The sequence below is a fragment of the Salmo trutta genome, chromosome 33, assembly GCF_901001165.1.
Source record: "Salmo trutta chromosome 33, fSalTru1.1, whole genome shotgun sequence".
Classification (NCBI taxonomy): Eukaryota; Metazoa; Chordata; class Actinopteri; order Salmoniformes; family Salmonidae; genus Salmo; species Salmo trutta.
Window position 1 is genome coordinate 14,457,152 of NC_042989.1, and position 13,690 is coordinate 14,470,841.

General features: G+C 43.1%; 2 protein-coding genes across 4 annotated transcripts in view; both read left to right on the plus strand.

The window, feature by feature from the left end:
- Positions 1-623: 623 nt before the first annotated feature.
- Positions 624-4,832, plus strand: LOC115172435 (zinc finger protein 770). The gene is made up of 2 exons (XM_029729876.1): positions 624-741; positions 1,027-4,832. Exon 2 carries the CDS (start codon positions 1,093-1,095, stop codon positions 4,588-4,590), a length of 3,498 nt encoding a protein of 1,165 aa, XP_029585736.1. The 5' UTR covers positions 624-741; positions 1,027-1,092; the 3' UTR covers positions 4,591-4,832.
- A 1,217-nt stretch (positions 4,833-6,049) lies between these two features.
- Positions 6,050-13,690, plus strand: part of aqr (aquarius intron-binding spliceosomal factor) — a 58,146-nt gene continuing 50,505 nt past the window's right edge. For 2 of the 3 annotated variants that reach the window (XM_029729877.1, XM_029729879.1), the window contains exons 1-13: positions 6,055-6,151; positions 6,449-6,552; positions 7,018-7,074; positions 7,164-7,204; positions 7,307-7,342; positions 7,434-7,554; positions 7,786-7,926; positions 8,525-8,593; positions 8,812-8,912; positions 9,219-9,295; positions 10,410-10,474; positions 11,662-11,892; positions 12,453-12,556. In XM_029729877.1, the coding sequence (XP_029585737.1) occupies positions 6,478-6,552; positions 7,018-7,074; positions 7,164-7,204; positions 7,307-7,342; positions 7,434-7,554; positions 7,786-7,926; positions 8,525-8,593; positions 8,812-8,912; positions 9,219-9,295; positions 10,410-10,474; positions 11,662-11,892; positions 12,453-12,556 (1,118 nt within the window). In that variant the 5' untranslated portion in view covers positions 6,055-6,151; positions 6,449-6,477. Of the gene's footprint in view, positions 6,152-6,432; positions 6,553-7,017; positions 7,075-7,163; positions 7,205-7,306; positions 7,343-7,433; positions 7,555-7,785; positions 7,927-8,524; positions 8,594-8,811; positions 8,913-9,218; positions 9,296-10,409; positions 10,475-11,661; positions 11,893-12,452; positions 12,557-13,690 lie in introns of all 3 variants that reach the window. The other variant, XM_029729878.1, reaches the window with a different exon arrangement.

A 13,690-nucleotide genomic window follows, 5' to 3' on the forward strand; every position in this document is an offset into this window, starting at 1 on the left:
TTTGTGTATTTTTGCATCTCTAAGTATTTAGTCAAGCACCTAATCCAAGGGTGACTGAGCTCAGGCAGTAAACAGTAAGCTTCCAGACATCTTCAAAACTAGAAAGCCACTCGGTTAATTGGTTAATCTTGAATTAAACTACAATATGTGGGACATCGAAGTAGAGGCTGGGGTAAACATATACTTCTATAGTTGGATTTCCAATACCCTTTCCTCTTTTTTTGACTATTTTTTATCTCTGACTGATTGTAGACAGGTGTGTATGACTGATCGTGCCAGTATACAGTGTCTAGGTCAAATCAATGAGTCCGGGGCAGATTTGGATTGTGGATACAATCTTAATCTGCAGTAAAAATAAATCTAGAGATGAGGCTGTGTAATTAGTTGGTGTCTCCATTGGTGTGCTAAACCAACCACAATCCTATTACAAATAACTCGTTCAAAGTGTGGTAGTGGATCTCTGCGAAGTTTTTGGTTTGTTACTATCACCTCGGATAGTTAAATAAAGGTTAAATAAAATAAACGTCATAGATTCTGCCACTAAAGTAGACGTCCGAGCAGAAGTGACGGTAGTGTGGGAACTTAAAATAAGTCTTGCTGTTTCCGTCCGAGCATTATTGAGAGACGGACACAGTTAATTTTGAACGCTGTTGTCGCTTAACCTCAATTTATCGTCGTTTTCTGGATCGCAAAGCATACATGTTTCTTATTCTAGAGAACAGTCATCCGGACTCGTGCTTGGTGAGTTTTATCATGGTGTAACTGGTAGGCTAAATCAAACATTAGGTAAGGTTAGCTAACTATCACCTTCATTGTGTCATTCTGGCTTGAATCAAGCTTTCCGTAATATGTTACTACATCTCAAGTTAGGCCTATTTTATGTTAAATAGGAGTTTTAATGATCAGGTGACATATTTTATTACAAGAGCATGATGAAAGCTGTGAATAATTAATCAATTAATTAATTGATTCAATAAATTCTGTATTATTGAATAGCCTATTCTAAACTGTTTTTGTTTTTCCTAGATTGTTCAATGAAGGAGAATCATAAAGCATTTGTGGAACATCATAGGAACGAAGAAGGCAACAACAATGCATCAGTGCTCCGTTTGTCAGAAGGGTTTCCCGAGTGGCTCTAAACTCCAGAGACACTATCTCATACACACAGGCCAGAAGCCATTTATCTGTTTGGTTTGTGGAAAAGCCTTTAGACAATCTGTACATTTAAAGAAGCACTCTGAGACTCACACAGGGAATTACCGCAGTTGGAGTCCACCTACAGACAGTTTGCCACATCCCAAATCAGTACCTACAAACCTTGATCCGTCCCTTAAGAAATCAGGACATTATTTGACTACCGATACCCCACTGTTGCCTACAGTGTCTTTTCAAAGAGATGGGACCATGCAGAGGACATTACTAGAGATGTACACTACAGCCACAGAGATCAAACCGCAACCTGAACTAATCCCACCTGCTGATAATGGTTGTTTTATCAGCCAACAAAGCACTCTGCCAAGTGGAAATGACTTCACAAATGTAATACTGCAGGATAACATGATCGGCTCTGATGGAATGGAGAACAGTGCGTGGTACACAGACAATGTCCACACATGTACAGTCTGCCTGATGTGTTTTAGTTCGTCTCACCAGCTTCAGAGGCACTTACCAGTTCACAGTCATCCAAAACCATTTGAGTGTAGCATTTGTGGGATGGCCTTCAGACTGAAGGTGCATTTGAAAATGCACTCTGAAATACATGGAGGTAGACCTACTGGGTTGAAGACTATCCCCATGCTAGGGTCTCAGCAGAGCTCTTCCAGAGGTAGAATGAGGGTGAACCACGAATGTCCAACCTGCTCAAAAACGTTCTGTTCTCCATCCAAACTAAAGCGTCATTTTCTTACTCACACTGGCCAGAAGCCATTTTCCTGCGAGGACTGCGGGAAAACATTCAGGCAGGTGTCACACCTGAAAACCCACCTATATGCCTCGCATAATATATCAAATTCCCAAAGTGGCCGTACCAAACAAAAACGAATAGATGCTAGAAACAAAAATAAAGAGATGGAGCTACAGTGTGAAATAAGTGTCAGTGCTCCACAGCACCTGGACAAGTTGGAAACAAAGTCTCCTCTTCCTGTCAAAGTGGAGCCGAATACCAGTGATACCAGTCACTTTCAGTGTAGCATTTGCTTGAAGACATTCAGCAGTTCAATTAGATGCAGGCAGCATTACATGATGCATAAAGAAGTAAGACCCTTTCAGTGCCGTGTCTGTGGCAGAGCCTTCCATCTTTCAACCCATTTAAAGAGGCACCAATTCAGCCATAAGAACTTAGATGAATCTCAGAACACAAGTCAGGTGGATGATCACAGGGATGCTGTGTCGAAGACAGAACATGCATACCAGAATTCAGACAAAGGGATGACTACTCCAGAGCCTAATGATTCAAAAGTTTTTGAGCTTGATATTATTGTTAAACCAGAGCACTGGAAGCTGAATTTCAAAGTTGATAAAGACTTTCCAGTTTCCACTCTTCAGGACTCAACTGCAACATCTTACCTGGATACACCGGTATCTGGTCAAACCAACAGCCAATGTAAGAAGATCAGCCAGAAAACAAAGAATCAGCCACTGAACCGTCAATGTCTCGCATGCCTTAAAAGTTTCCCTTCTCCATCCAAACTGCAGAGGCATATGTTGACCCATACTGATCAGAGACCATTTGGGTGCCACACATGTGGGAAGAGGTTTCGCCAGCCAACACATTTAAGGATCCACTCCCGCACTCATCTGTGGCCCAGAAATGGCAAGCAAACATATGCTCAGCGTTCTAGACCTCCATTACGTCGAATGACTGAATACAGAGGGTCTCCAGTGGGTGTCCAATTTCAGGAAAAGCTTCCTGAAAAGCTCAATTTTGATAGGAACTTTCACCTCAACTCCCCTACAGAGAGTCAGTCAGGTCAAGGCAGTGCTTTTACATGTGGACACAATGAATGCAATAGTGAAGTGCAGTGGTTTCAGTGTTCAACATCCTCCCTATCCAAGCTTCGGCTCCCTCTCCAAATGCCACCAGAAACAACACTGAATAAAAGTGGCCACTTAGAATTGAAAAGTCAAGCAAAACCTTCAGCAGGAAAAGTTCACAATGACCCTTTCCTGAGTATAGGTCCTGAATTGGCTTTAAAAGGTGCTGATGCCACCCCTGTGGGGAATGCAAGCCATAGCCAACACCAGTGTTTGCTATGTTTCAAATATTTCCCATGTGCCTCTAAACTACAAAGACACAACCTTGTACACACTGGCTTGAGACCTTTCCGATGCCTGGCATGTGGAAAAACATTCAGACAGGCCACACACCTGAAAGTTCACGAGCGAACTCACAAGTGGAGACCCTTCAGACCTGCCTCTCGACAGGGAAATAGAATGAAAGTAAGAAGGCAGCAACAACATCGGTACTCTAAAGTCTGTGTTCAAGTTCCTGTGGCGAGTTCTATGAAAACAGAGCTGTTACATTTGAATGGTGTGAATGAATGGAGACCATTCCAGGACAATTCTGAGGATACTTGTAATAGTCAAGCAAAGGCACAACAGGACGACAACATAGTCAACACTTCTAAACAATCCATACAAAACAATTTGCACAAGCGCAACAACTCCAGGCCTATAAACAAAGTGATCTGTGTTAAAAGAAAAGCACACCTGTGCACAATATGCCACAAGGGCTTTGACACTCCAAGCAAACTATCCAGACACTTTCTCATACACACTGGGATAAGACCATTCAAATGCAGTTTGTGCACTAAAACTTTCAGACAGCCTTGCCACTTGAGAAGCCATGAACAACGAACACATGAGAACAAAACATGCAGTGATGTCCAGGAAAACAGCAGGTTTAGGGACCATGAAACTCTTGCCTCTGCTCAAGGAAAGACACTGAGAGACATGCCACAGTCCTACAAAGACAGTTCTGATCACTGCTCAGTCACTGATGAGGGTTTAGAACATTCTTCACAGACGAGAGACCCAGGCTTTGTGGTAAAACAAGACATACCAGATGATAGTATGGAATCTGGGAGTAGACAAAGTGAGGACTATTGGTGCACTGAGTGTCACAGTCACTTCTTGTCCCCATCTGAGCTTGCTACTCATCTAAATGTTCATGTCCAAAGCAATGAGATTACAGGTCAGGCTTCATTGCAACAGGAAATGGGGGGACACATGGATGTTCAAACCAATCGAGTCATAGCAGATGCAGACAGCCATAATGTTATCCAAAATGAGAGGCTTGATCATTACTGGAGTGAACCAATTCACACGCCATTTCAGTGTGACACATGCATCACATCTTTTGAAACGGAAAGAGATCTTCAGGTCCATAAATGTGTCTCAAGAAATCTAATTGAGTTTACTCAGTCAAGCCCATATCAGTGTGCAATTTGTTTCAAGGATTTCAAGACTCCCTCTAAACTCCAGAGACATTATGTCACCCACACAGGAGAGAGGCCATTCCAGTGTAAAGTGTGTGAGAAGACTTTCACACAAGCGTCTCATCTAAAAACACACCAACGCACACACAAATAAGACATGGCCTTAACAGATACATTTATATTTTAGTCTTTTAGCAGACACTTTTATCCAGATCGATTTACAATAGTGGGTTCATACATGTTTGTATTAGATGATTTTTTATTTTTTACCTATATCTAATATGATTTATTTATCTCTATCTTTTCTCAGTTTAGTGTTGTATGCCCACAACACTGTTCAGAATGATTAAAATTACAATTTGATTGATTTTAATAAAATGTGCCTTTTTATTTTCAGTTGTTGATTCCAGAGTTTAAAATTAAATTATTGTCATGTGAAGCCAAGGCATTTATGGTAAAAACAATGTTATTTATTGGTTAAGAGTTATTTTTTAATCATCTGCATAATTGCCATTTATTTTGTTTTATTTAACCTTTATTTAACTAGGCAAGTCAGTTAAGAACAAATTCTTATTTACAATGACGGCCTACCAAAAGGCCTCCTGCGGGGGCTGGGATTAAAAAGAAAAATATAGGACAAAACACACATCACGACAAGAGAGACAACACTACATAAAGATAGACCTAAGACAACATAGCATGGCAGTAACACATGACAACACAGCATGGTAGCAACACAACATGGCAGCAGCACAACATGGGTACAAAACAGGGTACAAACATTATTGGGCACAGACAACAGCACAAAGGGCAAGAAGGTAGAGACAACAATACATCACGCAAAGCAGCCACAACTGTCAGTAAGAGTGTCCATGATTGAGTCTTTGAATGGAGAGATTGAGATAAAACTGTCCAGTAGTTTGAGTGTTTGTTGCAGCTTGTTCCAGTCGCTAGCTGCAGCGAACCGAAAAGACGAGCGACCCAAGGATGTGTGTGCTTTGGGGACCTTTAACAATGTGACTGGCAGAACGGGTGTTGTATGTGGAGGATGAGGGCTGCAGTAGATATCTCAGATAGGGGGGAGTGAGCCCTAAGATGGTTTTACAAATAAGCATCAACCAGTGGGTCTTGCGACAGGTATACAGAGATGAGCAGTTTACAGAGGAGTATAGAGTGCAGTAATGTGTCCTATAAGGAGCATTGGTGGCAAATCTGATGGCTGAATGGTAAAACCATACTTTGCCGTTTTGAGATCAAAGTTTGTGTGACATGTTTAGAACAAATAAATGTCTATACTATATAAATGTCTATCTCTGCGCTTTTATATAGTCTGTTGAATTATGCAAAATGGTACTTCATAGTTCATCATAATAGCATGTTAATGATTCAGGTAACCTATCTTTATAGACTACTATGTTCTCTCATATCACTATAGTCTAAAATATTGTTTAGCCATAATAACAAGTCTAGAATGATAACCCCAGATATTATAGAAATAACACCAAACTTGATCGATTTTCAATATGGGTACTCCCAAAGATTTTGGAATATACTGACTGAATATACTGGCACTGCTTGCTGTGTAGGAACTGTTATGTTACATCCCTTGTTTCACTAGGAATCTGAACATAGCGAACCGGAAATGTGTCGCACATAAATCGTTTTGCTTGTGTACATGCGTAGCGGGAATCACACAGATGTTTTGAAATACCAAGGTTGGTTTCTACAATTATTTGACTTTGTATATAAACAAGCAATGTTTTATTAGCAACTCATTTTTGCCAACATAGCCAGCTATTTGAATATAACGGGTACTAGCTAGCTAGCTAGTGTCATCTACTACTCTAACGTTACTAGCTAACGTTAGCATTAACTAGCTAGCTAGTTCGCTGTACTGTAAAGTCAACTTAGCTAGCTCGTCCAAATTTAGCTAGCATACTAGTGTTATAAATTACAAATGTCATTGGAATAAGTCGTTTGCTATGTTCTCCTATAGTTACATTTTTCCTCAGGAAAGTAAGATAGCGAGTTTAACACCGACATGGAGAATCAAACCCATGCTAAGAAAGCATCTGCGCCCTCTGTGTCCCAAATCAACGCAGAATATGTCACACAGGTAACTATATACGCAAATAATGTTTTAATGCTTTATGAGTGTCTTTTTAATAGGTGTCTCAATTACACTTGTGCTAAAATAACTGCTATATCTGCTTATTCTGGGCATCACATTGGTAGTTGCTGTAACTTTACTCTGTTAACGTCCTTACCTGTCGGGATTGGGAAACTGGGATGTGAGGTTTTTTTTATGTCACTGATTTATTTGACCGAATCACAATGTAGCAGGGGTGCGTTCCGTTCGTTTCAACGTTTGCTACGTTGCTGACGGCATTCCACAACCCCGCCCCGCTTTTCAACTGGACGTTCAGAACAGAACCGTTTCAATTTGATTGAACATTGCGCACCGTTTTTTCGTATTGAACACAGTCCTGGTTGCCATCCTTTTGAATTGGAGGGGAAGGGTTTCTGAGGAGGGGGGGTGTACTATGGATTGCTGTTATAATAACACTCTTTCTTCTCTAAGTTGTCTAACAGATACTGGGCTCCCCATGCCAAGAATAAACTACCATTTGACCCAAAGGTGAGCCTTCTACTGACAAACTTGTGTTATGAATATAGTGGAGGAGACGGTCTGCTTGCTCTAACAAACTATAATTGTCACCCACTCAGGTTTTGGAGGATGTCTATGAGAGAGAGATTCTCAAGTCCAAGTGAGTGAACTCAACTCTTGAATAGCATCAGTATTTTTTAATGTTAACTTGTCTTACTACAAGTAGAATAAATCCTCCATGTCTGCAATTTTTTATCTTCAGGTTCGCCATTAGGAAGATCATGTTGTTGGAGTTCAGGTGGGTTTTTGACCTTTTTTTAATTTGGCCTGAATACGTTATCATTCATTTAATGTTTTTAATATGCTGCTATTTGTGTCCTGCCTCGCAGTCAGTACCTGGAGAACTACCTGTGGGTGAACTATAATCCGGGGGTCTCCAGTAATGCCTACCTCATGTCCATCTGCTGCATAGTCAATGAGAAGTTCAGAGAGAACGTCCCTGCCTGGGAGGTAAGAATGCATTCAGTGGCCTGTCAAACAGAAATGTTGATCCTTTGGTTCACATAGCAAATTCTTATCTGTGTTAACAGCGAGTGTTGTTCAACATGCTATGGTGTGAATATGGGTGTTGCTGTACAGGGACAGCCCCAGCGTTACGGCTACTTAGGGAAAAGCATTGATCAATGTCCTCTAATATCAATGCATGTCCTCTTTATCCCTTGGTTTATTATCTTTATCCAGGTCTTTAAGAAGGAGCCCAGCCACTTCCCGTACTTCTTTAAGTGTGTGATGGAGGCCGTGCTGGCTGGAGAGGAGGCTGGCCTGACTCTGAAGGAGCAGACTGTACTGTTGGTCTTCCTCGACCACTGCTTCAACAGCCTGGTATGTCACACACCAACCAATGTCTACCTCTCTGGAAATGTGGAATAAGTTATTGGCTGAATCAACCACATAATATAAGTTGAGTAATGCATTGTTTTATTGCGAAAGTATGTTAGTAACAACCATAGAATGAAGAGTCCCTTTCCTCTGCCCTTGTTCACTCCCCTTTCCCTGGCCTGATGACAATGGATAGGTGAAAGCAACAAAGCTGAAGCTAGATGGAGCTACTGCTTACTCCTATCCAGTAGTCTCAGGGCCACGAAGATGAGCTAACAAATGGAAAACTTCCTGGAGGTGGTTTTAATAAAAGTAGTTTGGTGCAGGTTCCACTAGATGGCAGTATTACGCTTCAAATTGTGTACTCGGGTGTCGCCCTAGCACATCTGTATTCTCCACTCCTTCTCAAAACTATGGGTAGCCATTGCACCAGTTTCACTCTGAAAATCTATTTTCATCCCCTCTGTTTCTCCTGAACTCAATGCGATGATTCTAATCAGTTTGGTGCATTGCCATTAGTCTACCAATGTACAAATATCCTTATGTCCCTCTCCGACCTACTCCCTTTCTTTCTCTCTCTCTCTCTCTCTCTCTCTCTCAGGAGGTGGATTTGATTAGAGAGCAGGTGCAGCAGCTCATCTCACTGCCCATGTGGATGTGTATCTTACCTGTAAGAACTCCTCTTCCCCTTATGTCCTTAGAACTGTCATGCTGTTAGATATGTATTATCTTTAAAATTGTGACAATATTTTACACATTTACAAATTGTGGTTGATTAAGTGGAATAGGGTTGGTGAGCCAAAAACAACATTCCTAGTGCAAATGTTGGGTTTTACTATTTTTTAGCATCCTTAAGATTGATTAATGAACACACTGTCATCTTTACAGTCTAGACTGCAACACGAGCTGAAGAAAGTTCCCAAGCTCCAAAAGTTTTGGAATCTGATCAAGAAGAATTTTGACAAGCTGGAAGGCAAAGCATCAGAGCAGTAAGACCTTCCCCTCTGCCTGTATGTGGACCAGTAGAAATAGACCTTCTGCCTGCATCTGGACCAGTAGAAATAGACCTTCTGCCTGTATCTGGACCAGTAGAAATAGACCTTCTGCCTGTATCTGGACCAGTAGAAATAGACCTTCTGCCTGTATCTGGACCAGTAGAAATAGACCTTCTGTCTGTATCTGGACCAGTAGAAATAGACCTTCTGCCTGTATCTGGACCAGTAGAAATAGTCCCATCAAAGGCACTGTGTTGTGATGCGTATCGCTAATTATTATTTCCCTGCTTTTATTTCCAGAGCTAAGATGGAGAGGACGTTCCTCTCTGCGCTCATTAAGAAGTTTCTTGGTGTTCTGGTGTCCATTTCCCCAGCAGGTAACATTTAGCAACACAGTTATGATTTATGAGCAAAGCAGTGTTTCATTATTCCCCACAAGCAGCAGGATTTACTAAGAAGAGAGATTCTCAAGGCTAAAAATGGTCCTCATACAGAAAAAGTTGTCACACCTTGTTGTGCAAATTTATTTGAAAAGTTAGCAGAGGTACAAATCTTACTCTGGCGTCAGGCAGCCCAGCGGTTAAGAGCATTGCGCCAGTAACCGAAAGGTCGCTGGTTCGAATCCCATAGCCGGCAAGGTGGGTAAAACAATCTGCCGTTCTGAGGCCGGGGAACAGTTGTTGCTCAAGGACAAGGCAGTTAACCCCTGACAACAACTGCTCCCCAGGCGCCGAGGAAGTGGATGTTGCTTAAGGCAGCCCCCCCACCTCTCTGATTCAAAGAGGTTAGGTTAAGACACATTTTGTTTGAATGCATTAAGTCATGCAACTGACTAGGTATCCCCTTTCCTACCAGTGGCAGACGAGGACAGCCCAGGCAGGTGTTACTTGCTAGCCTTTATCCTTGTATATGATTAGCCATAGATCTTTGATAGTCTTTATCTATGCGCAGGCCTCATCTCTCTGTGACCGTCTCAGCTGTCGCCTTCTCTCAGCTCAGACCTCATTACCGGTGTGAGACCCACTTTTTCAACCCTCTATCTGTCCCAAAGTTCATCCTTTCCTTCCGACTTGACCCCCACTTTGAAAGAGCAGTCCTGTCCAGATGCTCCCCCTCCTCACAGCCTCCATGGTGATGTAATGCAGGGTGACCAGACCCCTCCCAGCCAACCTGAGTGCTCAGAATAGCATCTTTCCCAACATGCAGCTGGGTGAAGGGGGTCATGCTGAGACCCAGACTCTAATCGTCCCCGTCAGAGTCCTGGTCCACAGCACGGGCACACACACACCTCCTCTAATGAGGGCTGATCTCCCAGTGTGCTGCAGTGCCTGAGGAAGAGACACACCGTGTTCTCCGTGCACGCCCGGGCCACTTCCTGGCACTACCTCTCACACACGTCACCCCTCCCCCCATTCCCTCCTGTGTGATAGCAGAGTGTATGGTCATGTATTTTATTACCTGATCTGAATGTCTCTCTGTGTTCTCTCTCAGGCCCTGTACCCATGGAGAAGGTGCACTACTGCGAGAGGTTCATCGAGCTCATGATTGACCTGGAGGTAAGGAACACCATTTATAAGGGACGCTATGGTCTTGTTGTGTAGTTATGAAGGGTACCAGGCAGCCATTTTATATATGATCAACTGAATATCTGCAATCACTGAGCATGCAAAGACACTATTGAGTTTGCTGTACTTACCTATATAGCTATTTTGGTCTTGATCTGTGTTGAGTATGGAACCCTGTCCCTGAATGACTGGTTTTTGATGACTGAGAGAAAATCAAGGTTATTTCTAACAGAGGTGTAAGGTCACAATGTAGCCTGCTTTCTTATCGTCTCTACTCTGGCTTTATGATGACATGTAGCGAGGTGTCACAGTCAAGGTGGTCCCTTCCCTCTCCGGGCTGCAAGGCAGCGGTGCTCCTGTTTCCACACAGGGAGGATAGGATAAATTGAGTTCTATTGCATCCGATGACAGGCTATACTTTTTTCCCCTGGCACCGGCAAGGCAAGCTGCCTCCGGAGAAATCCTTTCCCTCTCAGCAGTATCATTTTACAAAGGGATGGCTGAAATCTCATACTTGCCTCTCTGGGATGATATGATGATGCCCTGTGAATCTGGACTGGAAAAAGAGACCCTACATTTTACACGCCTGCTAGGCTGAGCTGTCTATCTGTCATGGCTGTGTGGTGATCAAAGATGGCTGCCATACATAATGCCTGCCTGTGTTGTGAGAGGGTAATATCATTTGCAGCACCTGCCTTCTGTATAGAGGTGAATTCAATGGAATAAATCAAGGTTCTGGTGTTGCCATTTTCCATAAATGTCTCTGTATAAGTATTGTCATTGTTTTTCTCCTTTCCTCTTTTTTGGAAATGTGAACTCTCTAACCCTCATTAAAAAGAGTCAAAAACAACCTTCTCAAATAGAGCCTTTATCAATAGGGCCCTATTTATACTCTGGGCCTCAATGCTGGGAATTCTGGGTTGTAGATGGATTGATCTGAATGACCTCAGAGACTGAGTCAATCCATACATGGACTAATCCTGGTTGTGATGTTGCACCGTCTCCTTGTTATCAGCTACAGGCCTGGGCTGCATAGTAATAGTAGGCTGGATTTTATAACACCCTCAATGTGTTATGTGTAAAAAAAAATCTATAATTATTGAGGCTCTGGTCTTGTATAAAGGCTGCTGTTTTACCATGACGTGTAATGTGTGGTTCCATTCTATGTCTGTGTTCAGGCCCTGCTGCCCACCAGGCGCTGGTTCAACACGGTGCTGGACGACTCCCACCTGGTGGTGAGCTGTCACCTGTCCAGTCTCATGCAGAGAGAGAAGGAGGGTCACCTCTTCTGCCAGTTACTGGACATGCTGAAGTTCTACACAGGCTTTGAGATCAACGACCAGACGGGCAACGCCCTGACAGAGAAGGAGATGACCACACTCCACTACGACAGAATCACATCACTGCAGGTACACGCATACAACACCATGCTGTTCTCCATTTTGTTTGGTTGCCTTGCCTGTCTTGTTAAGAATGTATTGTGTATTAAAATCGTTTATTTGATAGGGATTGTTGTTAACGTCAGTGGCACATTTTAAGTGTTGAAATTAGAGCACGAGAGTTGTGTGCACCTGGGCGACGTGGCCGGTGCTGTGAGTAAAACGTACCAATATGAATCATTCATGATTTAGTGACAGCTTCCAGAGGTCTTTGACAAGAAAGAATATCAAGTCACATTTCAGTCCCAGAGAGAATTCTCCATAGATTTCAGTGTTCCACATGTTTCATGTTGTTGTTTTTTTTGTTTTTTTTTACCTCTCAACTTGATATGATCAAATGTATCTTCAGAGAAATATACAGGCTGATTCATCTGTTCTTAGCTTGGCTCACCATCTGTCCATCTCTCTTTCCCCTACTTCTCTCTAGCCCCACATAGATGCTGGTTTAATAAATGAGGGACAACACTGGCTCTGAGGTGTTTGGGGGGGGTGTTTGCACCTGCTTTTAATGTTTGTGTGTTGTCTTTCAGAGGGCCGCCTTTGCCCATTTCCCAGAGCTGCAGGACTTTGCCCTGTCCAATGTGGCAGCAGTGGACACACGGGAATCCCTTACAAAACAGTTTGGTCATCTCAGGTAAAGTGTGTCTGCGATAGACGGGTGGGAGAAAAATCAATTGTTAGTGTGTGTGTGCGCTTCCTATCCTCGTCTCCTTTCTTTGTGGTCCTAGGTGCTGCTGAGTTTGATATAGGTAACACTGGGTCTCAGCAAGCCAGGCTGTGAAATATAAGCTGTTTTTGTGTGTGGAGGAAAAGAACATCCATAGACATCTTAAACTTTTAAATCTTCACGCTACCCTGATGACAAACGTTGAGTTGTCAGTGTCGTAACGCTAGCATCCCTAACGCTGCCCCCCCTGACAGTGAATGTTAGTCAGCCTGTGAGTCCTTGAATGTGCAGTAGTGGTGCCAGTCGGAGGGGGAGAGAGACTCGCCTCATTAATTGAATCGATCTACAGGGGCCGGAGAATAAACTCTTTGAACAGCTGTGTTTGTCAGATCATGTTAGGGAGTGGCCTCAGCAAAAAGCATTCCCCCCTTTGATGGGGCCTTGTGTGTGTGTGTGTGTGTGGGGCGGCGGCAGGTAGCCTAGAGGTAACAAAAGGTCACTGGTTTGAATCCCCGAGCCAGCAAGGTGTACAAAAATCTGCCGTTCTGCCCTTGAGCAAGGCAGTTAACCCGAACAACAACTGTTCCCCGGGCGCCAATGACGTGGATGTCTCTGATTCAGAGGGGTTGGGTTAAATGCGGAAGATGCATTTAGTTGTACAACTGACTAGGTTTCCCTTTTCCTATCCTTGTCTCCTTTCCTCCTGGTCCTAGGTGCTGCTGAGTTTGAGATGGTTAACACTGGGTCTCAGCAAGCCAGGCTGTGAAGTATCAGAGCTGTTGTGTGTATTTATCCCAGAAGAGAGAGAAGCTCAAGCTGTCGTTTCTCCTGTGTAATGTTGTTCTCATGAATAAAGCCAGGCTCTGCATTGTTATCCAGTCGCCCCACTGGCTTCAAAGCAGCTGTGGAAACTCCACATATGCCCATCACTTTTAACAAGGCACTTTTTACCCAGAGAACCTTATTTTTAATGCCAGCTATTTCAGCTGTGCTACCCACAAGATAAACTGCCACTCGTCCACTATTCCCGATTGATCTGCTAAGTACCCAAAACACACACAGACTGGGTGTTTTTCCCTTTCAGTTTTAAAGGCCCATTTT

Excerpts from the sequence above, each read along its gene's own strand:
- LOC115172435 (XM_029729876.1), top strand. The coding sequence starts at position 1,093 with ATGCATCAGTGCTCCGTTTGTCAGAAGGGTTTCCCGAGTGGCTCTAAA.